At 42.1% G+C, this 24,062-nt stretch overlaps 2 protein-coding genes across 3 annotated transcripts in view; both read right to left on the bottom strand.

Moving 5' to 3' along the window:
- LOC120789816 (NEDD4-like E3 ubiquitin-protein ligase WWP1) overlaps positions 1-7,810 on the bottom strand; it is a 34,605-nt gene extending 26,795 nt beyond the window's left edge. The window contains exon 1 of one of the 2 annotated variants that reach the window (XM_040126862.1): positions 7,609-7,810. The gene's annotated coding sequence lies outside the window, so the exon portion shown is untranslated. Of the gene's footprint in view, positions 1-5,302; positions 5,515-7,608 lie in introns of those variants that run through there. The other variant, XM_040126861.1, reaches the window with a different exon arrangement.
- A 6,677-nt stretch (positions 7,811-14,487) lies between these two features.
- LOC120790085 (agouti-related protein-like) lies at positions 14,488-22,813 on the bottom strand. The gene is made up of 3 exons (XM_040127367.1): positions 22,717-22,813; positions 15,756-15,826; positions 14,488-15,518 (listed from the first exon to the last, which is right to left on the bottom strand). Exons 1-3 carry the CDS (start codon positions 22,811-22,813, stop codon positions 15,309-15,311), a joined length of 378 nt encoding a protein of 125 aa, XP_039983301.1. The 3' UTR covers positions 14,488-15,308.
- Positions 22,814-24,062: the final 1,249 nt, after the last annotated feature.

Genomic DNA, 24,062 nt, shown 5'->3' with positions numbered 1-24,062 from the left:
AGTCCGAGTTAAAGTTGACCTTATTTTTCAAAAATATCATTCAACATCAAAACCTCTCGCAGGACCTTCAGAAATGTACATAACCATTTTAAATCATTTTAATCCCAATGTTTTAAAAGTAAAACTTGTAAATTTTAGGGTTTATTTAAACCCATTATACTGCAATTATTAGAAAACACCATATGCATACAATAAAATGAGCAAAGGGCTAGTCATAGTGTTAAGAAAAGACAAAACATTAAAAAACATGTCATATCCTTTCTGAAAAATAGCTACATAGAAAGAAAATAAAATACAAAGCTTAGCATCTACCAGATGCTGGAACTTTGTTGACTTGAGATACCAACTATACTGCAATAAAAGTTTGATTTCCAATTTCAATATAAATCTATGGGGAGACAAAATGAGGGAATCAAACTACCATGAAATCAACAACTGAGCAAAATGACTGATCCTGACTATAAGGAATAGGTCGACCCCGCATATCAAACTTCCATACAGAGTGGGCAGGTGACAGCTAAAACTTAACCAATTAGGGGATAAATGATGGGAAGGGGACAGAGTTCAGCAGTCATCAATCATTACTTTCTATGGTCTTGACAAATGAATGATGAAAACAGTTATTAGCCAGCCAACAGACTGGCCCCAAGTACCGCTGGAACTACTGACGTGGACTGACTGACACATGGGTCAATAAGTGAGTCTAGCATATTTTATACAGCATATAAATATTATACACTGTATGGAAAATTAAAACGAAATAGTCTATCAATTATCGGAACTGTTGCAGGTTATTTCTGTCTATTATCTAATGGATTAATTGACAAATTGTTTCAGCTCTAATCTCTATCTCTGCACTTAGCGGTCAAAAATACCAATATGAAATGGACAACTCTGATTCTGCAACTGAGATCAAAAACTAAAACCAGTCAGCAGCATTTCGGTGAAACTGCATCATTGTTCACGATTAAAGTGTGGAAATCGCATTATTCTTTGGTGTGCTTTCTATTTAGTTATTGATCAAGTTTTTATTTTGTTCCTATCAGTCAAAAGGAAGGAGGAACTAGTGAATGGTGGTTTGTTACTATCACTCAAAGCTCATACAGATTCATACACAAATTAGCGGCTAACTAGTTGATAGCCAAATTCAAAAATGGTTGACAGACTGCAGAAAAGTTTCGTAGACATAACATGTTTGCTAAGTAGCAGTTATCTTCTTTCTTGCTTTTTGATTGCACATTATACATTTCTTGATGTGTTACCACCACCAGCTATCAAACTGAATAGCAAGTCATTGTGTGCACGCAAGTAGAAAAAAACGGGCACATTATCGTCAAAGTGTTGCATTCATAATGCCAGTAGTGATCCAAAACATCACAGGGTATCTCTGGGGACATCATATTATTTTAATCTGCACTGCGACCTTCCGGGTTTGGAGCTGTGGATCACCTTATCATGTCAGTCTTTGTATACTATGTTTGCTCAAACTGCTACAGAGTAAAAATATCAAAAGTACAGTTCAGTAGTGGTCAGTCATGTATAGTAATGTTTAACATTATAAGACACGAGCATCTCTCAGTATTACCATGTGGACAACAGTAACCATCATAAATAAAGTTAACACTGTAAATTGTTGTGTTTTTTTGGGGGTTTTTTTGGCATTTTGTGTTTATTTGGCAGTCAGTGTCGCAGGTGACAGGAAACATAGGGGGAGAGAGGGTATGACATCCAACAAAGGTCCCCCAGCGACTTAACCATTGGGAAACCATGGCGCCCCATAAATCGGATTTCTTTATCTAACTGAGATTTACAACCCACATTTCTATTGATTAACTTCACTCCGAAGTTCAAGTTCTACTACACAAGAACAGACTTGCAAATTTTGTAAATCAATAAAAGAAATCAGGTTCAGAATCACTTTCTAACATTTATATACCTTAACTTAAAAAAAATTTCATTAATTCATTTTACGATATGAACACTTCCATTAATAATAAAGCATTGTTTTTATTAAGCCTGGAAGTCTGCAGTAAGTCAGCCAGTCAGTTGTGATTTTCTCTGGGTGCTGTATTCCTACAATCAACAATCAACATACAAGCCAGGTGTGCTGCAGATTAGGGACGTACCAATCAAGTTTTTTCACCCTTTGATCCTGATCACTGCCAATACAGTGTTATAGTTCTATTTTCTTGCAGACTGTAAGAGCTAAAACCTCCACACTTTAAGCACATTAAAAGCAATCTAAGTAAAATATACTTAATAACTGAATAACACTGCTTTAAGAAATACAGACTCTCCATTAAGGATTTTCTGAAAGAGTCTTACAGCGATTCGTTTATACAGTTCATTTTGTGATATCGATCTGGCAGATCCGCTTGGGGCATCCCTAATGAAATCAATAATTTGCCATAAGCATGTATGTGGACTTGAAATGACTAGCAGACTCTGAGACATAATTTAATGAAGAGCATCATGCTTAAGAATACATGTATTAAAACACCAAAACAAACAAAGCAAACACTTTAATCAAGAGTCCCAGAGTGATGACAACAAAGTCATAAAGACATTTTATCAGTGAGTTATATAATTTAATGCAATCTTTGTAATATCTGAATTAACAGCACACTATAAAGAGGCCCACCAGAACCCCAGACATTTTAACTCCCTGTTCGCCTATCTGATAACACATGGCAGATGGCTATGAAATTATAATCTCAGTGTCCTCCTCTCAAATGTCTTGTAAAGACAACAGTGTAGAGAAGTGGGATGTGACAAGTTTATGTATGAAAGACTTGTGTATTATGTATAAAAGACTTCATGACACTTAACTACTTTAGTCTTACATAACAATTCCCTGCAAAAGATGGTATCCATTACATAATACAAAAGATACCTTAAAATGCACCACCTCGTACAGTCCGCTGGGAGAGAGCCCCAACAAAATGATCATCTGAAGTCAAATCAACAGCTGACCACAGCTCTTGGCTGCAATATGTTCTGTATGTGGTCTGAAAGAGCAATTTTTCCAAGAATGTAGTTTGACTTAATGGACAGGCCAGGCCTTCCTTCATTTCCTAGTTAGACCTCATAATGCCAGGATACAATATGACTTTAGATGGACCTATAAGGATCGGGTTTTCAAAGGGTAAAACAAAACTAACGGAAGCATGTCTGAATAAGAGCTGCAATAATTAGTCACTTCATTTATTTCACAGTCAATATAAAACTGATAACCATTGATCTTAATAACTGATTAAATGTTTCAGTCATTTCTTAAGTACATATTTTCACCATTTTCTGTCATTTTATCGATCAAACAATTAATTTTTATTTATGTAATTGGCAGATTAAAATTTAAAATAATGGTTAGTTGCAGAACTAATCTGAATGAAAGGCCCTTGGCTTCCTACAATTATACATGAAGGTCTGAATACTTTTTTTTTTTTTTAAATGTCTGTCTGCCATTGAGGGAGAATTTCAAATCGCCTCGAGATGATAAAACATTAAATATGTAGGACCATCACATGCCCAGGTGAGAAAAACACAACTCTGAGTTTAAAAGTGCAACCTGCACAATAATAATGCAACCTTGTATCTCAGGTTAGCTTCAGTTTTTCTTTTATCATTGTGTGTGACTGGTGGCTTATTTATCCTGTCTCATGTGCTGGTCAGCTTGTAGGGGCAAAAAAGCCAGCAGTGGTGGTATAGGGGTTGATTTGCTTGCAAAACAGGTAGCGCCTGTCTTACTGCTAGAAAATGCTCTTTATATTTTGTGGTGCAATTGTGTTTGTGTGTCTGCATCATGCCGAAGCCTCTTTGGGGGAAATTTGTTGACAGACCTTGCCTGCACTGGAAAACATCTGGGGAGAATATACCCCCCCCCCCCCTTTGCAGCACTGTTTAAAGGTAAAGTGAATAACAGGCTTTAACCTAGCTCTCCTTTATCTCAACAACAATCAGGGACTGTTTTTAATTCTTCCAATTTTTCTTTATGTTGGCATGACAAACTTGATTCACAAAGTGGTGGCGGGCCACAACTCCTGTTTCCCCCACAGCTGCTTTCTGGCTGTTCAAAGGTCAGTGGGCGTGCACCTGTGTGTTTGTGTTTGTTTGAATATCCACCAAAGGTGAATGGCAAACAACTGGGCCAAACCTTTATTGATAGGCATTCCCATTAGGCGTTAGCTGAGTCCATGTTTACTATGTTACCCCTGTAGCACATCCTGCTCAAAACTCTGTCTTTGCCGTCAGGGACTGTTACAGTGCAAGGGTTACATTGTTCCTGTCAAGTATTTATAGAAAGGGCGCTACTGATATGTGCTGTATTAAATAGCAGTGTGCCTACTTCATGGCAGGCCTGTGTTTACCTGTGTCTTAACTTGTGTGTTGTGCATGACCAAAGAAACACCTTCCACACACTAAATATCAACACCTCTATAGGTTAAAACATGAACAATGTTTTTTTTTCTCTACAGGAGACAAAACTCAGTAAACAAGACCACAGATTATTGGATAATAAAAGGAGTGGACTGCTCACACTTTCAAACTATCCGTAGGCCATAAACTAACAGCAGTCTGTCATATTTAACGCAAATACTGAACATAAAACACACAAACGGACGCGGTAAACGCACACTGGCTAACTCTGAATAATTCACTGACATGCTAACGGTAACTCGTAAACTAAGACTAACTCAACAGTTAACTACTGGCCTACGGGTAGTAACCGTAAAATCATAGCCATTCTGGTAAACTTGTGTTTGCATAGATGCAGCATCTGTCAGATAAGGCTGGCTAACGGTACCTAGTCATGTCTTGGCACCAGTCTTCAACCAAATTTAAAGGCAGCTAACTGAGCTATCAATAAACTATCCAGTTAGCTACAGAGGGGGGAAAAAAATCCCTGTTTAGTGTTGTTTTTTTGGAGTAACTAGCTTAACGTTAGCTGACTATCCCAACTATCGCTGCGATATCCAGCTGCCTAACCAGGTGGTAATGTCTGGACGCAAATGAAACTCTCAGTATATTGGCGAAATCTTTAGCAGTGTACCAGACACGGCTAATTTAGCCAGCTAACGTTACAAACTTACCAAAGTTAGCTATTATCCAACTGCTGCCAGTTATAGCCGGTGTGCTAACTAACTTAGCTACTTAGCAGCCGTGCTAGTGGTCCGCCATCACGGAGCTAGTCAAACAGTTTGATTCATGTGAAGACAGACTTGGTATGAATTCATTCGGACGTTACGAGAAAGCCCCGCGGCAACGTTAGGGGCTCGACTCACTTGAGCAACCCTCGCCTTACCTTGCCCGTCGTCCCGCTCCTTCCCCACGCTCTGCGGCTCTCTAATGTTACGGCTGTCGGTAAAACACCCAACCGAACAGGCCCCACAGGCTGCTACGGTTCTCTTGCCATCTCTGTGCAGAAGCCTCCGACCAGAGCAGTCGGGCGACAGGCGCGCCACCCCCAATACTGCTGTGTAATAACACGGGGCACGACTTAGCCCCAGTCAACGCTTCAGATATACTGTGTGTGTGTGTGTGTGTGTGTGTGTGTGTGTGTGTGTGTGTGATGTTGTCGCTGCCGAGACCGGTTAACGGACGCTTAGACCAGATCTCTGCATACCATCTTCACATTTAGAGTCTCATGTTTTTCATCACACTGGGCCTGTCTCCTTACTTGTCAGTCTGCTTTCTCCTATTTTTCAAATTTCTCTTTATTTTTAATTCTTCTACTCTCACAATACACCAGATCTTTTTTTTTAAAGTTTCTACTGCAGCGATGTTGCTCACCGTGGTATCTTGTCACACTGACAGGCCCGTTTCATTTCACTTTACATTTTGTGGTTGATGTTTGTATGTTGATTCCCAACCTGGGGTTCAGGACTCAAAGGCAACTCAAGATAAATCTGAAGGGTCACAAGATGAAAATCATCGGACCTCTCTTATTTATTTTTGCCTATATTATCATAAAATACTGAATAATGTTGCCTCTGCAGACTGTAAAAATCATCCCAGTGAAACCATCTGAGCGGGAGAATGTTGCTTTCCTTGGTTGAATTGCTCGCATTTCATTTCGACACTAAAAGGTGGCGAAAAAGACAAGCCTGTGCTGAGGGGTCACAAGAAGACACCGATTTATTATCTTTTAAATACTGCAAAATTACGTATAATAAAACGATTATTCTTACACTGCATTAATTACAAGGAGTGCGCCGCACAGACACATTTTTACACTTCAGACCCCAGATGTTATCTTTTGTTTTCAGAGGCAGCGGCTGCTCTTTTTTTTTTTTCTTCCCTCTTTAGAGGCTAATGTTGTGGTCTGGCAAATGTCGGTTCATGATTCTAAGGTACACCCTCAGCAGTATAAACCGGGATCATTGTGTGTTTTGGGTCTGTCTGCAAGAGCATGGCATGTGTAAGCTCTAAGTCGCTGAGTAAACAGGCTTGATATCCATAGTTTACAGTGGAATTTATATAATTAGTATGCAGGTGAAGTTGTTATTACATCTTAGGGGTTTAGACTTGGTCTTCCAATCTGATTTGATATTTCAGCACTTATAACATTTTATTCTCACTGGAATCACATTCCAATGAGTGTACAATACATCCAAAGATTTCTTGATTCCTTCAACCACTTATATAGAAAATAGATTCACTCTCTCTGAATCGCATGAAGGTGCTTTAGCAGGGGTGACAAAATTAAATGTATAAGCAAACCCAGTACAATAATAGCCACAGTATACTATTGGTTTCAAACTAGCCACATGTGCTTTTAAATTATTTTCAAGGCAACAAACAGCAGTTTACTCCATAAGCCCCCCCAGTAGGGAGTATTTATACATTTCTTTTATAAACCCTACTCTATACACAGTATAAATCGCTAGAACTGAACTACTGAGTTCTACTCCAATCAGATGTCATTTAACTTTGTACATACATGTACATGTGGCCCTTTGAAATTAAAACAGAGTGTCTTCGAACATCAGAACAAGCAGGGCTTGTACTGAAATGGAGTGCAGACTGGAAAGTACATTTTTAAAGTCAGAAATGAAAGAAACCATTGTTGAGTCAATAATATTGATCAGCAACAATATTAAACCCGAGTAGATATATTGTTTTGTGCAACAGGGCAGTAAAAATCTAAATCATTGCTGTTGCAAAACCAAAGTGATAAAATCTGTAATTCATGCTTTCGATTGCGTCGACACTTGAATTATTAATTCTGCACTAATATTAAGTTACGAGACTAACATGTTGGCAGAAAAGGGCAAAAGTGTGTACAAAGAAATCGTTTAGATGTCTCCTTTTATTTAGTTTAAGTTGTCAAATATGAGGACGGGGTGTTCCAGCTCTGCCGTGTGCAACGCTTTCATTTTCATGGAGTGTCAAGCAACTTATCACCTACAAGTGTACCAAATGGCTGCCTGTGATCAGAGGTGTCCTCAGGTCCGTCTCACTGAAAACCTCACAATGAAAAACAAAACTATGCATACATTCTGTAACGACTGGGAAAACCACTGTAAAAAAGAAAAAAAAAACGACGAAAAAGACTCAATTGCACAATTCAAAAACAGGAACTTGGTACAAAAAACAAACTTTACTTGCCACAAAAGTTCAGTACACAGGTAATCAGTCAGAGGAATGGACCAACCAATCTGGCAAGTCCGGGGAAGACTAAGACGAGGTCAGGAAAACTAGCAGAGTTTTAAAAAAAAGGAAACACAAAGAAAACTGCTGGATCATTTGACACTGGGTACAAAGATGAACAGCACTGTGAGAAGGGAACACACAGACTAATACACCGGGAAGGGAGGGATAATTGGAGACAGGTGAAACTAAATCAGGGCGCGGCAGGCAATCGCATAGGAGGGAAACACACAAGGGCAGGAAGTGAAGTATCAGAAACGAGAGGAGAGTTGAGTATATTAAAATAAAACAGGAAACGATGAAGTCAGGACACATTCATCTCTTAGAGAGAGCTATGAAAAGCTCAAGTCGCTACACTAAAGAAAGGTAGGCCTTTTCATTTTAGGACTAGACTATGTTTTTGAAAACAGTCTGCAATAATAGGCCTTCTTCATTAGTTATAGTAATTGTGTAATTATGGTAACAGTTAATATAGTAATTAAAAAGGGGTTGGAGGTCAGTGACTTTCTGATAAACATGTTGATTAGAGGCTGAAAGAATTCAGACAGTGTAGTTTCATTACGTTCAATACATCAATCTGATCACACCCTTCAATGCAGCCTGGTCTCGCAAAATGTTCATAATTTAAACTCTATGGCACGTGCTGGTGTGTGTGCGCGTGCGAGTGAGTGTGTGTGTGTGTGTGTGTGTGTGTGTGTGTGTGTGTGTAGACCAGCAGAGGACACCAAAGTACACTTTTGTCCACCTTTTAAATTGTTATACAGTGTGTGCGGTGACGTCTGGTGTGAATGTATTATAGCGTCATATCTATTTGACTGATCATTTATCCAGAGCTGCTCTGTTGTGTTGTGAAACTCAGAAATTGTCAAGTGTATTTCTGTGAACCCCGTGTTTAAATGGATACCATTTAGCAGTAGCAGCATGCTTCATATTGAACAGAGATAGTAATTCTTTGTATTTCCCCAAAACATTTTATTTTCCTCAGCAGTCTACAAAATCTATGTATACAAAATATACTTCAGAGGTATACAGTATATGAAGTCAGCATATGCATCTGTTTGAAATCAGTGGTGCGGTAATGTAGTCTGGTGCAAGGGGCCTCTCAGTATACACATTTATTGCCATTCATTGCTTCAAAATTCAATACCCTTAAATATAAAACACATTGTAAAAAAGGATATCGCAAAAACCAAATCGTTGGCACGATTTGCTCGTTACTTGGTTCCTCCAGGGCTATAAGTCAAAACTCTGCCCACTATTATATAACTTTTCGGTTATCTTTCCAGGACAACACTGACTATGAGGATCTGGAAAAATTATTGCACCTTGTAAAGTGTTTTTAGTCCTGTGCTTTCTTGTCAACAACAAATGTATGTCAAGTGGAGCCTCATTAAACCGCTCTGAACAAGCATGTCATGTCTTGATAAAACAACACTCAGTTCTCTCTCACTTGTCAGAGAAACCAGGCAAATAAATATAAAAGTAGGTATAAATCTCGCAGCGCCACCCCCTATAGAGAATGCTTTATGCTGTACGCATGTCATTTACGTTGCAAAATTTTCTGAATGCTCAACATGTCCTTGATAAAAGAATGTGAGCAAGCCCGCAGCTCAATGCAATAATAAGGACCATGGCAGACATTGAGGAAATACAGAGTTATAGACTTTAATGGGCACATCAAATTACTGTGAAATCAGCAAAAACAAATGGATAAGCCATTTAGAATAGGTTTCACCAGGCCAGCACACTTTGATATGTATTTTCTCAGGCCTTGGATCCCAAACATGAACATCAAAATCATCTGTAGCCAACATATGGTGGACATAACCTCCTGCGCATTCTAATGCAATCCAACACCACCAACCAGACATTAAATACTTTGTGAAATTATAATCTTTTGTTTTAGTTGAGAATGTCAGAGAGCTGTTGACCCTATGTCGTTTTTTTTTTTGAGGCCATATCTTGTGTTGTTTTACTGGATTGCATTACATAGGGTATGTACTTTACAACACCAACCCCATCAGCAACAATGAGTGGCAAAACAAACCAACGCTGCCATAAATATAGACGGAGCTGCCAACTTAAAGGAAAACAAATGTGCATCCTGAAAAAGTAAAGTCTGTGCGAATTGGCTCGTACTGGACAGTCGGCAGTCTGCCCTGAAACCGAGTGTTGTGACACACGGCGTATGTTGCTCAACAACAGGGAAGTAACTCGGGACACTGAACAGACACACTTGACCAACAGAGGTCCTTCGGAGCTCCGTAACGAATGACGTACTAAAAGGAAGAATCGGAGCCTATAGAGCCTCTGAGGACATAATACATGAAATAAGAGGAAGAGATGGAGACGAACTGCCGGGTGCAAAATATTCACACCCTGTCAAACTGAATCACCTCACCTAACGTATACACCAGCTTAACTCCCTGGGCCTAAAGGGAAGTCGCCTTCAGCGAGTGGATGATACAAAAACAGTGCCTGGCTGCATTTGGTTCCACATTGGCACATTGCCTTCCCACAATGCCTTCTCTTCAGTGAGCCCCCTAGTGATGAAGTCTGCGCACAAAAAGTGAGCCCGTCAGCTCCTCAGCAAAGGAACAAGGACGAGGGTTCAACCGTGTGTTGCCATCGCGAACTGTCCTCGGTTTAAGAAAAACAAGGACGTCACGACTTGAGCGGCATGTGCTCTTAATGATACAGGCTATAGATTAATTCACCCCAGTGCACTGCATCTTGATGTAATGGCCCGGTCCCTCGCCACCGTGCACCTACAGAGCTGAGTCCATGGGATATTGTTTAGGGACGTGCTACGTTAGGGGGGTCTTCGCCTACTCCTTACGCTTCAAGACAAATTGGAACCAAATTTCACTTCTTTTTCGGCAGACAATTTTCTTCCGGGCATTTACGGGGTTTCCCCCCTTTGACACGAGGGGAGACAGGATCCAGATGCGAACATGTTACCTGGAAATCAATGCAGCCAGCGTGATCTGAACAGGCTGTGGCTCAGGAGGTAGGGCGGGTCGCCCGCTAACCGGAAGGTCGGTGGTTCGATCCCCGGCTCCTCCAGTCCGTATGTGGAAGTGTCCTTGCGAGATACTGAACCCCAAGTTTCCCCTGATGTATGAGCTGTGTGTTTGTTTGTGGAAAGTGCTGTTTGTATAGAAAAGCACTATGTGCATGTATGAATGAGTGAATGTGGCAGCAGTGTAAAGCACTTTGAGTGGTCAATAAGCCTAGAAAAGGGCTGGATGAGTGGAGTTGATTTCAAAGATTTGAATTTTACAGCCTGAACTTTTAAACTGCTGCTGACACCCAGCTTAATCATGGTTATATTATGCAAAATTATTTCCACCCATCACACTCCATGAAAGGGAAGTGACGGAATAATAATCGATCACATCCTTCCAGAAAGGTCTTGCTGATGCAAGCAGTGTAATAACTGCCACCTCTCCTTGTGATTGTTATTATTTTGTTAAAACGCCGATTCATCCCGACTCGGATCGTCCCGACATTAACATTTTTTTTTAATTTCCAATCATCACAGACAGAGAACAGAGGAGAGGAGGACGGAGCAGCTGTCATCATGAGAGCAAAGATGTTTGCTCCTAAACAAACAGCAAGTGCTATTCAACGTGTTCTATGACGAGAGCAATGATTGATTTTGTTAAAGGGTATATTCAACCAGCCTGCTCTACTTATGAGTTCATAGCTTTTCAGTTTAGGAGCTCTAGTTGGGAATTAAAAACCAAGTTTAGGCACGAGACCACTGCATACAGGACGACGCAGAAAACACTACTATATTCTGTCACGTTACCTTACACATAAGCTACCACGCCCAATGGATGGCAGCACACAGTACACCGCTGACGGTCGAATATACCAACTTTACTGTGGTGCTGCAACACTCAGAATTTCACTTTGAGGTTTTGAAACTTTTTTTGCAGAAATGTACCAGTATGTTCACAAAGATCGGTGTTCTTCTTCGCACCATCCTCTCACGCTCTGTCGCGTACTACCGCCCCCTGTGTTCACCTTAGTTCGGGTGACTCTGCTCAAATCTTAGCCCTTGCTAAGGCCGCAGTGACCGTGCGACAAACACACTCTACTTTTTCTACAGAATACACATTAAAGACTGCACATAGAGACCATCAACCTAAAGAGGCGTTTTTGCATGAATTCATTTTTCAAAGGAGCAATAACGTGAGAAAAGCATAGTTACAAATGAACTAGTTCAGTATCTGATTACTGTCAGACTTGGGTGAGTTTTGGTTGAATTTCTCTTAATCAGATAAAAATCTCTCACGTAATTCACACAATCATGGACATATTAACATTAGCAATACAAAACAATACAAGACACGTACGGTATATGTAAGCACAGGACACCGGTGCTGGTGGACACCGGTGTCAAAAATGAGAACAACAGTATTGATAATGATAATACTGATAATATACAGTAAATACGGTTCAAAGGAATTCACATAAGAATGAATGAGTTTTAGTAGAATTTCAGCTTAAGTACAAGGCATCTGTCCAAGCAGCTGCATTTCACAAGAGGTATACAAGTTATTTAGCCTCCTTCAGATGTGTGTTTCCTGTCTTTAGAGGGATGAGAGATGATGCCTATCGCCTCATCCTCGTGAGGCATCAGTCTGCGTGCTGAGGGGGTGGAAAAAACTGCTGAAACACAATCGTGGCAGTGTGGGCATCTCTGTTTGTGGGCCTGTAGTGTGGGTTGAGTTCTGGCGTGCTGGTGGTTTGTAGGCGGTCCGAGCAGCGAACCTGCGGGAACCCTGTTGTTTTTGGTTCCAAATTCCCCCCCGCTGCTCAAGCCCCAAAACACTGGGAACTCTATCCATTGGTGGGCCTGCAATAATCAAGTTCTCTTACTGGCTCAAATCTCAACAACAGTCAAAATTCTTTTCTCACATCAACCTCTCAGTTCTTCTGCATCTTTGCTCCACTGGTCTCCTGCTCTAAAAATGTCAAATTCTGCCTTATATCTGGCCAATACATGGTCTGATTTTTCTATCCCCACGTTTCATACAAACAGACACACTAGGAGAAGCTATAACTAAAAACTGCTTGGTTTTTCGTAGACAAATTATCAGAAAAAGTTCAAATTTGATACAGTGACTCATAGTAACATTTTCAAACTCTTCTCAAAATATTGCTTTGATAACGTAATTAACAAATGATCAATTATCAAAATTCAGCAGCGTGTGATTTCCAATGTGAACATCCAATGGAAATTGGTACGTAGGTTTATAATATCATTAAGGAGTGTAAAAGCCTTGAGGCAAATTTCCTCAAGGTGGCGCTACATCGAAGACGTTTACGTTTAAGCCTGTATCTCAGAAATGACTTGACTTAAATTCAAAAGTGCTTTTTGTCCTGCTTCCTACAATGTAGTTTTATCAATCTGCATCATACATTTGACTTTTTGCAAGTTAACCATCCTGCCTTTTCACACTGTCTGAAATACCTAGTTTTTATCAGCTTGTCCGAGACAGTTTGTCAGATTCTCGCCATGCTTGCCAAAGGCTGTTCAACCACATTTGCTAGTTAACAGCACTGCTTGAACTGCAGAAATGAGCTTCTTCTCTGAAAATAAATAATCACCCAATAACAAACTTTGCATGTGTGATCATAAAGATCACATTAGGAGCACGACCGCAAAACTTCAGGAATGTCATCATAAGGCGGATGGTTTAACATCATTACGATGTGTTTATATTGCTCGGAGCCCTGACGGTTCCACAGTTCGAGCGGGTGAATTTGGTAGGTCGGCTGAAGGGTGCTCCCGTGGAGCCGTGGTGGAGGTCCCCAGTTCAAATCCCGATGAAAGGTAATCCACACTGCCGCTGTCATTGAGATAACCACAGCCAGCTTTTTTATTTTTTATTTTAGGAAATATTTTCAAATATCAGAAATACCCAAATTGTTGCTCCTTATCCCATATGACTCCCACGATTGGAATGAGCAGGGACTTCCTGATATAAATCACCAATTTGGCAACCAGGGCCAAATCTCTAATCTCTAACTTGCATCAAATTGCACCCGGAGGTACACGTTTAACCCAAGCACCGAGGCTGTGAGATGAAAAGTGAATCTACTATTTGTGCCAAAATCTCCTGGGCCTAGAGTAGTTTTTGTGCGTTCAAACACGCCGTGAAACAAGCCTTCCCAAATAACTCAATGGTAAGCTGTTTGTCTGTCAGTGCTTTGGTGGAGGGTTAAAATGCTGGCGGAAGTATTGTAAGCTGCTTAAAATCTTCAAATCTGAGCTTGTGTTCATTAGGTGAATTGTCTGCAACATCATCCACACCGCTTTGAACCCCAGTAGGAATTTTCGAGGCGTAAATCCAACATGTAAAAAGTCATATGTTTACTTTCCACTGTGGATCTCTTGATTATTCTTTAGGGTCCCAAGCAGCGAAGCTCGTTTTTCTTCCCATTATTACGACCGGACTCAATTTTAAGTGACTGATGAATACAGATGGGTACACACCTACATCTTAAAACTCATCCCCCTTTAAAAATCAGAATTACATGTAACCGGTTTTAATGTCACAATCAGAATAACGACATGAGAAGCAGTTACTGGTTTTTTTGATCTATATATAAACCACACTCCTCCTTTGATAAATGTTTGAGACAAGGCTCAATTTCAAATGAATGCATGATGCGGATGGTTACACATACATTTAAAAAAACATCATTTAAAACCAAAATGACCTGTAATTTGTTTAAAAAATCAGGACCATGCAAAAACATTAACAACTAAATAAATTCATCAATAAATACAGATGCAGACAAGTGACAAATTAAAGGCAAAACCTGAAAATGAGTGGAGAAGCAGCATGACGGTGCCCCCGTCCAGAGGGCACGGCGGGTCACTGAGTGGTTTGATGAGTATGAGAATGATGCGAATCGCGTTCTGTGGCCTTCACAGTCACCAGATATCAACGCAACTGAACACCAATGGGAGATTTTGTGCCGACGCGGTGGACAGCGCTCTCCACCGCCGTCGTCAAAACACCACACGAGGGAGGAATTCTTTTGGAAGACTGGTGCTCGTCCCTCCAGTACAGTCCAGAGACTTGGAGGATCAGGGATGAGGAGCCCTGAAGCTGTTCTGGAGGCTGACTGAGACACTTCATGTTGGTTTTTACTTCAATTTGCATATCATTTCATTTGTTAAATGTTTAAGAGCAGACTCGATTTTAAAAGAACACATGAATGAATACGGACGACTACACACGTCTAAGAAATACTCTCCATTTAAAATATCATATCAAATTCTGCTAAAAAAGTATACAATTAATCTAAGCATCTGAACTGTTCACTACATTCAATTCATAATTTCACCTGGAAGTCAACAACTTTGAGGAATTACACACTTTCATATTGTTTGCTCATGCACACATGCGCTTAACACTGACTTTGCCAGGAACTCAATCCAACGGTTGGGGGTTCAAACCCCCACCTCTGCCTTACTTCACCTGGCCTTAATACTAACTCTTCAAGTTCTTGAGCTGACTCTGCTTCATTATTTCAGCTTGCATTCATGAAAACCGCGTTTCATTTAAAAAAATTGAATAAGAAACGAGCTTCCAAATGCTCCCAACCTGCTCGTTGCCGCTTGCGGCAATATTTTATGTTTTCTTCTCATATTTCGAGTTTGTTCTTCGGCAGAAGCAAATCGCATTGAAGAAGCGGCAGTGGCACGTGGAATATGGGTCACAGCAGCCAGACTGGGGTAGACAGCTTTGTGTAAGCTGAGAGCACTTAGGCTTCACAGGTTTGGGTGTCACTCTAGAAGAAGGACTGAGGCCACTTGGAGGCACAGGGACCGCTCTGGGCTTCTGGAAGGTGGGGAGAACAGAAGGAGAGAGCATCAACGTCAGCTATAGTCTCACCTTTTTCTCTCCACAACAAGTTTAAGCCATGTTTATTGAAAGCCACAAACGCTAAGCTTCTTGGATCCATTCTGGGTCCAGAGAGGCACATTTAGTGAAGGGGGTACCATTTATCAGCATTTGAGCCCTTGTTTTCCTCGTGCACATGAACAATGGAAGACAAACAGTAGATCTCCAGCTTACCGGCACGCTCTGCCGTACGTGCTGTCCTCTCCTCGCGAACAGCGGTCTCTGTCTGCCTTGGTTCGAAGATCCTGATGGAACAATGTGAAGACTATGTGTTTAGGTAAAAATGCTGCAGGACGTCTCTGCCAGAGATTGCTCTGTGTCTAACCTTCAGTCACCATTAGCCCCTGTTTTTACCTCTCATGTATTATCATTATACATTCAAGAGGGTTGTCGAACAAACCTTTCCGCTGTTCTCTACGTATTTTCACAGTCCTCAAATACTCCTCTAAGTGTCTGGATTGAAAAAAAAACAAAACGTTTGTTGCATAGTAAAAAAAAAAAAAAAAAATTTTTTAGCCCACCTTCTGAGTTGTGATTATGTTTACATACAATGTAAAAAGAATGTAAGACAAATATATATGATAATATAACTTTTAAATTGTGTTTCACGTTGTACAGAATGAATGCGGACTTGTGCCATTTCTAGCTATCATCTTTGTTTGACTTGGGAAACAATGGCGGAACTAGAAAAAAGGGTTAGAATAATTTTTTTACCATGCAGCAACCTTAAGCATCTTTGCGTCCAGATGGTCATAAGAGACTTTAAAGACTCTGAAAATACATTAAGGAAAGTCTTAAGGGTAATTTAACAACCTCCTGGGGTTTTAGGGAAAACCGCTGTTTCGCTCTGTGCCTATTGCAGTAAAAGTGGTTAGGCCTTAGTGTAAAAAATACTCTGTAATTTCCGACGGTGTTTACTCTGTTTTAAAAAGTAAAAGTCCTGCATTCAAAATAGTACGGAGGTAAAAGTACACAAGTAGTTTGGTCAGTGTGCAGAGTGAAAGTACAAAGCAGCATTAAGTGTTAATACTGCATTAAAGTACCTCAATATTGTACCTAAGCACACTACTTGAGTACATGTGCTTAGTTACTTTCACCACTGCTTGAATGTAATGTGTAATCTAATACACATGAGGCACAAACTGGGGCTAGTTCACCATACAGGCACACTATTAGTCTGTAGCATCATAATACCACACTGTAATTGTATTCAAATCACTATACAATAAAATCCTGTTACGTCAAGATCATAACACAATGAAACCCAAACATCAAATGAAACAAGCTGATGTTTGCTCCATGAAGCGGTGCAAATGAAAACGATCTTTCAGTGTTCAAAAGACTGACATGTTGTCCCCTGTAAAACTGTGGGCATAATAGAAAAGGTCACATATTTGAAATTTTACTGAAAATGTAACAGCAATGTAATTCATACCACACAAGTAATAAAGTGCGTGAACATACAGGACGATAAATGCCGAGTCGATTGCAATTGGCAGCCTACATTATCACTTTATGGCTGCCACGAATCACCAGCCAGAGACGGCGGCTGTGAGAACCTGTGGAAGTTCTTTTGAAGTGGTTAAACTTTGGGTCAACTGGAGATCTCCGTGGAGTGGCAGCTACAGCAATCACAACTGCAGGAAACACTGTGACGGACAAGATAATAGCTGTGGCCAGAGTCCAGCAAAGCGTTTAAGCGCCATATTAAGTAAATATTTCATTAAAAATGGTTCAGTTGGACTTACGTAGTATTATAACGCTTTTTGCTCGGAATGGTTTGAACGGTGGCCCTGTGACATACCGGTCAGAATTTGGACTGAAATGTTTGACTGCGTAATCCAACCAATCGCCCTTCGTGGTAGCGAAGTCCCGGGTCGACTCAGTCATCAGGTCTACACTAGATGGGACAAGCATCCGACAGAGGCCCTGCATGCAGAATTCTGTAGGTCCGTATTTACCGTTCGAAGAAAAACACCAACCAATGCATGCAGGGCAGACTTAGGCCATTACCCATTGATAATTAAGATTAAAAAAAGAACGTTTACATTTTGGTTACATGTCAATTCAGCCTCCGAGACAAACATGAGATTTCAGGCACTACAAACCCAAGAACTGAACCACCAGAAGATTCCCCTCTCTGAGAGGGTCCCGAGACCTACATATCAAATAACACCCAATACTGTTCAACCTCAGACCAGCACTGCTTTCTAACCACTAATCATATAGTAAACCAAATTCTTAAATTATCAAAAGATGCCTGTCTGGAACAATGGATGCCAGCTGGGCCGTGCTACGCGGAGCACAGGGCCTCCTTCCAGATCATGTGATACCTATCAAACATGGGAGCTGCCTGACGTTTTAGGGTTTGCATTTAAACCCTTTAAATTAAAAAGTTTTTCGGGGCTGCTTGGATTAATCTGACTGTAATTCTAGCGCATTCGGCCACTGAGGGTAAGAGTTGTTATCACTGCTAATGTTATGCAGTAATTGATCACGTACTTAAAACTGTCTCATTAAAAAGATATATTGCATAAATACTCAGAAGAAGTGATACATCAGAAAGCAGGACCCCCCAGTCATCCCTCTCCTGTTTTCTACCAAACTCAAAGTATATGTAACATGTATTATTTTACAATTTTTAATGAGTTAATTTTTATGTACCGACCAGGCTCTGCAGCATTTAAGCACTTGGAAATACAATTTACAGTTAGGTGCATTAGTGTTTGCACAGGAACAAAATTTCACGTAATGTTTTCCTCTGTACACCACCACAGAAATATCACATTAACTGTTTTATAGCCATTTTTATACATAGTCCCTCATTTTTGGGGGCTCAAAAGTAATTTTTCAGGACAAATGAAGCAGATAAAAGGTCTGGAGTTGATTCCAAGTGTTGAACTAGCATTTGGTAGCTATTCATGGGAACTCTCAATAGGCGGTCCAAAGAGGTGTCGAAGCAAGCGAGGGAGGGAGGCCGTCATTAGGCTGAAAGAAGAAAACAAACCTGTCAGCCAGATGGCAGAAACTTTAGAAGTGGCCAAATTAACTATTTGGTTCATTCTTAAAAAGAAGGAATGAACTGGAGAGCTCAGCAACACCAAAAGGCCTGGAAGACCACGAAAGACAACTGAAGTGGACGATCACAGAATTCTTTCCTTGGTGAAGTAAACCCCCTTCACAACATCTGGGCAGATCAAGAAGACTCTGGAGGAGGCAGGTGTGTCATTGTCAAAGTCTACAATCAACAGACGCCTTCACGGATGTAAATACCGAGAGTTTACAACAAGGTGAAAACCAATGGTGACACTCAACAACAGGAAGGCCAGATTAGAACTTTGCCAGAAATCATCTAAAAAAATCTGCCCAGTTCTGGAACAAGATCCTTTCTACAGATGAAACCGAGATGAACTTGTACCAGAATGATGGGAAGAGAAGAGTCTGGAGAAGGAAAGGAACGGCTTGATCCAAAGCCACCGCATCATCTGTCAGACATGATGGAGGCAGTGTTGTGGCATGGGCCTGTATGGCTGCCAATGGAACTGGGTCCCTGGTGTTTATTGATGGTGTGACTGCTGATAGAAGTAGCAGGATGAATTCTGAAGTGTACAGGGCTAAACTGTCTGCTCAGAGGACACAACCTAGGGCAGAAGGACCCACAGACAAGCCGCAACTGAAGGCGGCTGCAGTAAAGGCCTGGCAAAGCATCTAAAAAGGGAGCAAACTCAGCATTTGGTGACATCCATGGGTTCCAGACTTCAGCCAGTCGTTGGATTTTCATCCAAGTATTAAAAATAATCCTTATAATTATGTTGGTTTGTCCAATGACTTTTGAGCCTCTGGAAATGAGGGACTACGTATGAAAATGGCTGTAATTCTAAACGGTTAAAATTATATTTCTGTTAAACCTCTTGAATTAAAATTGAAAGTCTACACTTCAATCACATCTTGATGGCTTCATTTCAAATCCATTGTGGTGGCGTACAGAGGTAAAATTACAAAAATTGTGTCCCTGTCCAAATACTTATGCACCTAACTGTATATTAAGTACATAGGGTGGTGACCAAAGTGATTTCACTGGGTGTGTATCCATTGCCACTAAATCTAGAGGCGTGGGCATCTGGAACAACGTGTGTCTACTCTGCAATAAATTTCAAGTTGGTTAAACTTAGGAACTAAAGTGTAACTCAAAAAGTTGGGTTATACAAATTGCTTAACTAATGATCATTACTCTGAGTTATAAGAACTGAAAACTTGCTCTCTCTCTCTCTCAGGGATGGCCAACCAGTCCGGCGTGAAGAGCCAAGAGAACCCACACACCACTGCGAAGAGCCGCACAACACGTGCATGCCCACGCTACAACAGCAACAGCGCCTTACAGGCCTGGTGCCATAATACAGCCTGTTTTCAGGCAGACAGTCTTCACAGGTCGCTTCTTGTCTCGGTTTAGTCGGCGGGACACCCGGCAGTCTCCGTTTTCCACAGTCCGTTTCAGGTCTGGTTTGGCCTCAGCCACTCCAAGCGAGTCTTTCACGCGTGTCCGTATAAACGGAGCGATGTCTGGACTACACTTGTTTCGATTCACAGACTCCTGTTGCTTCCTTCTCTTGGTTCCTTCTCTCAAAACACACTGAAGTCTGTCATCCTCAGTGTAATGTCTGTAGATGTCTGTCTCACTGACATGATGTATCTTCTCACGTCATCGGTTCCTACTCCTGTCTATCTTTCCTGGTCAGTCACATGTGCAACGTTACCACTCGCTAACTCTTCCACCGATGTCACACTCCCCTACACACGCACATCCCTCATCAAGAGAATAAAGTAACCAGGACCTTCTGGTTATAACAACTCTCACTCACTACACTCAGAAAGTTCCATCATCTCCGACCGGGACGCGGCTTCATCTGCCACTAAAAGGGGCTTTCAAAGAATCTGACTCAGCAGTGAAGGGGTCGATGAGGAATGTGATCTGTGGCCCTTTCTGCTTCAGGCTGCAGAATCTGTCCTAAAAACCCCTCCGCAGATGTTGCACAGCATGCGACGCTCCCTTCCGGAGGTGGCTCTGGAGCAGCTCGGGTTTGCCGACAAACATGAAAACACTTTGCACCAGGACGAGCTGCATTTCTAACTTCCCTCGCAGTTCTAGGTTGGGTTTGTTCGGGTGATGCGGCGTGTTGACCGGAAACCCTAAATCTGAACTCCACTGGGGGTCATGTGGCTCAGGGTTGTCCTTGTGTTTCTCCGCCAGAAACAGCTTCACTGGGTTCATAAGTTCAAAAAAAAATGGGAAATCGTGTTTCCTCATGAAGGCCGTCTCATAGTGCAGTGGAGACGCAGATCACTGGGAGGCTGTTCATCAAGTTCACCTAAGAACCAGGTGCTCTTGATGGAAAATGCAGTGAGAAGTGGAAACAAATCGGTCGTCTAACAACCAACAAACGCCTGCGTCCGCGCAAGTGTGTTTTACGTCTGGGCCAGAGCAGCTACATGCCTGATCAATCACATGATGACAAAATTATTTTCTCTTCTAAAAATATTGGCAAATGTATTTGCAGCATTTTCAAATATTCAAATGCGTTTTGCTTTGTCAGCTGTACATTTTAAAATGTAAAAAAAAAACGCAACCGAGACCATCGATAGAGGAGCCCCGGGGCCGCACAGGAGCAGGCAAAGAGCCGCAGCCGCGCCCCCCCTGGCTTTTTCTGTATCTTGTCAAACAGACATTCAATTCGACACTAATTACAATTTCAAGTGAAGTGGGCCAATGTTTTTAAATCGTTTTCTACTTTAAATCCTTATTTACATTGTATGTCATTCTAATAAATAACATGTTATACAGATGTGGACACTGAAGTGATTCTGGAAAGAGTTCAAATCCACCAGTCCCGAACGGGTGCAGAGCTTTTTATTCATAATTAGGAGTGGGAAAAAAAGGGGGGGGGGACATGTATAATATCAGGTCACTTCATTGTCACAGACGCTCTTTAAAAAAATGACCTATCACTAGTTGATTATCAAATGTATGGACTGACTTGAAAGATGCACTAAGCTTTCAGTGAAGAGAGAGGTTCTGCGGACATGGAAATGTCAAAATGAATCATCAGTATCTCATCGGTGTGTAAATATGTGTTTTCTTGCATCACACCCGGAATACCTCAGAGGTTGCCCTCTTATCTTAGTACACACTGATAAGTTCATTTCTATGCATCCCTCCTTACGAAGACACCGCAGAACCCTGCCAAGGTCCAGCCTCCCGCCTGGCGAAACAGCTGCCCTGGTTCCCAGTCTGGGACCAGGGGCATGCAGTCCGTCCAGGAACTGGAACCGCGGCGGATCCGTGGTGACGACAGTCCCCTCACCTGAAAACCCAGAAGAATGAGCAGTGCATGGCACCGAGGCTGCTCCAAGCTTCGCGGGTGTATTTCGCCATCAACTGTTCAGCATGTCCGTTTTCAAATATAACCAAAGCTTTTGGGTTCTGTTTTTTTGTTTTTTTTTTAGAGCAGATCAATTCATCTTTGAAGACAAAGTAAACCTGAAACTCTCCTGAATTCCGTCCTCACACCGAGTCCGTCCGTTTTAGTTCACGAATTCCTTCGGCCCCCGTTTTCGAGACTCTCCGAATTCCAGGCATCTTCATTTGCTCACTCGGACCAAGCAGTCCAGGTGCAGTCCCGTCACATCGCAGTCCCCCAACAAAATATCAGGTCCTGCTAAACGGCGGCTCGCACGCTCACAGATCAAAATTTTACATTCCACGCGCAATTAACACCTGGCTGTTATAAGGTCGCATAAGCACATTAACGTTCGCTGTCACGATATAGTTCGTTCTGCGCAGCCACAGTCTATATGTAACCGCTTTAATATATATATTGACTTTTTCTTCTTCCCTATAGGAAACGGCAGCGTCACATTTCCTCTCACTGTCCAGAGACAAATGCTGCGCGGGGCTCTTCCCGTGAGTCCACGGGGGACCTCTGTCATAGACCTATTCATCATTTCATGTCGTCCGCGACGTGGTGTAGGTAAAGTTTCGCGAAAGACCGTGTCGATCGTCGTAATGCGACGAGAACGAGAGGGACGGTGATCAATGAGCCGGACCAACCGCACAAGCGACGGGGCCGTCTCAACCCACCTGTGCTCTGAGGCGCTCGTGCCCCGTCGCGGGCGAAGAGTCCGGCGCCGACGAGGGCCACGTGCAGGACGCACAAACACACGAGGGCCAGCTTCATCCCGACTGCGCCCACGGCTCCGTCTCCCGCTGCACATCGACGTCTCGTTCCCCGTCTCCGCTCCGGCTCGGGACGCATTCGAGAGGCAGGCTCACACTTGCACAGCACACGCCCCTCATCCCCATGCCCCCCGGTGACCCGAGAGGACTTTAGATTGCGCTGTTGTTCACGGTGACAGATAACATCTGTTTTGCCCTTTCAGACGGGCAGAGTATTCCTAGATACAAAACCCCTGCATACACACTTCATTTTGCAACTACAGTGTTGTGAAGAACAGGATTCTGGTATGAATCCTCTCTCGTGGTTGTTATCTGCATTCATGCTGAATTGCTGGTCCTAATGAACCAATTCGAAGGAGTTACGTCGTTCAACTAGAGGCCTCATAATAAAAGATTGTCATTCAAACCCCACGGTCCCGCTCAAAGTCGAAGGACACCAGTGCTACAGCGAGTGTCCCCGTGAGCATCTCTCCAATAGGACGACAGAGGACACTATTACTATTATCTGGTGTTTCTCAGGGTCTCCGATCCTCTTTATTGTAATTGTCCTCAGGTCAGCATCGTGCCCTAAATGCTTGGGGGACGTAGATGCAGCAGATGTAGCACGTCGCCACTGTGCTCCGTATTTACCTTGTGTCCAACAACGTCCACTTTGCATGCTGATAGAGCAAATCCGATTTCAAAGGCAGCAGCTCGGCTGTAGCTTAGGTTTTACGTTGCACTCTTGTGTAACTGTACGTGAGGAGGGGGGAGGGATCCTCATCGAAATATATACACTGCCGGTCTTCGGGGGCTTTTTCACTCACTCCCCGCGTTCCCCCTGTTTATATGAAGACAAAAGAAGCAAGCTGTAACGGGTCACCCGGCTCCACAGAAACTCCCAACTGGTTTGATTCATACATTGAATTATACTTTGATTACACACATGGGAATATGAAGTTAAGAGTAAGGCCCTCTCACTCAAAACAGTAAAAATTTCACTCCGAGAAAGGTCAAGCAGCACACTCACTCCTAGCGCGTCATGCTTCATCCACACTTTGGACCGGTGCAAACTACAACACGTGGGATGGTGAGTGAAAAAAAGGGAAGGGGCCTAAAACGGAGAGAACGCTCGTTGGGCTCGTAGGTGGCACGGTGATTCGTGCATCCGACAAAAAACCCCAGTCCTCTTTGATTTAGTAGCACCGAAAACCGCACTTAGAGGTTTTCGGCCAAGCATTTCAATTGAGAATCGAAAAGACCACCGCTCT

Source organism: Xiphias gladius, chromosome 5, assembly GCF_016859285.1.
Source record: "Xiphias gladius isolate SHS-SW01 ecotype Sanya breed wild chromosome 5, ASM1685928v1, whole genome shotgun sequence".
NCBI lineage: Eukaryota > Metazoa > Chordata > Actinopteri > Istiophoriformes > Xiphiidae > Xiphias > Xiphias gladius.
The sequence above is the reverse complement of the archived record's forward strand: the minus strand, read 5'-3'. Positions and strand labels throughout refer to the sequence as shown.

Coding starts and splice junctions, on each gene's coding strand:
- LOC120790085 (XM_040127367.1), bottom strand. CDS start 22,813: ATGAAGCTGGCCCTCGTGTGTTTGTGCGTCCTGCACGTGGCCCTCGTC. Junction 15,827..22,716: donor ACGAGCGCCTCAGAGCACAG/GTGGGTTGAGAC, acceptor TTGTTCCATCAG/GATCTTCGAACCAAGGCAGA. Junction 15,519..15,755: donor ACGTACGGCAGAGCGTGCCG/GTAAGCTGGAGA, acceptor CCCACCTTCCAG/AAGCCCAGAGCGGTCCCTGT.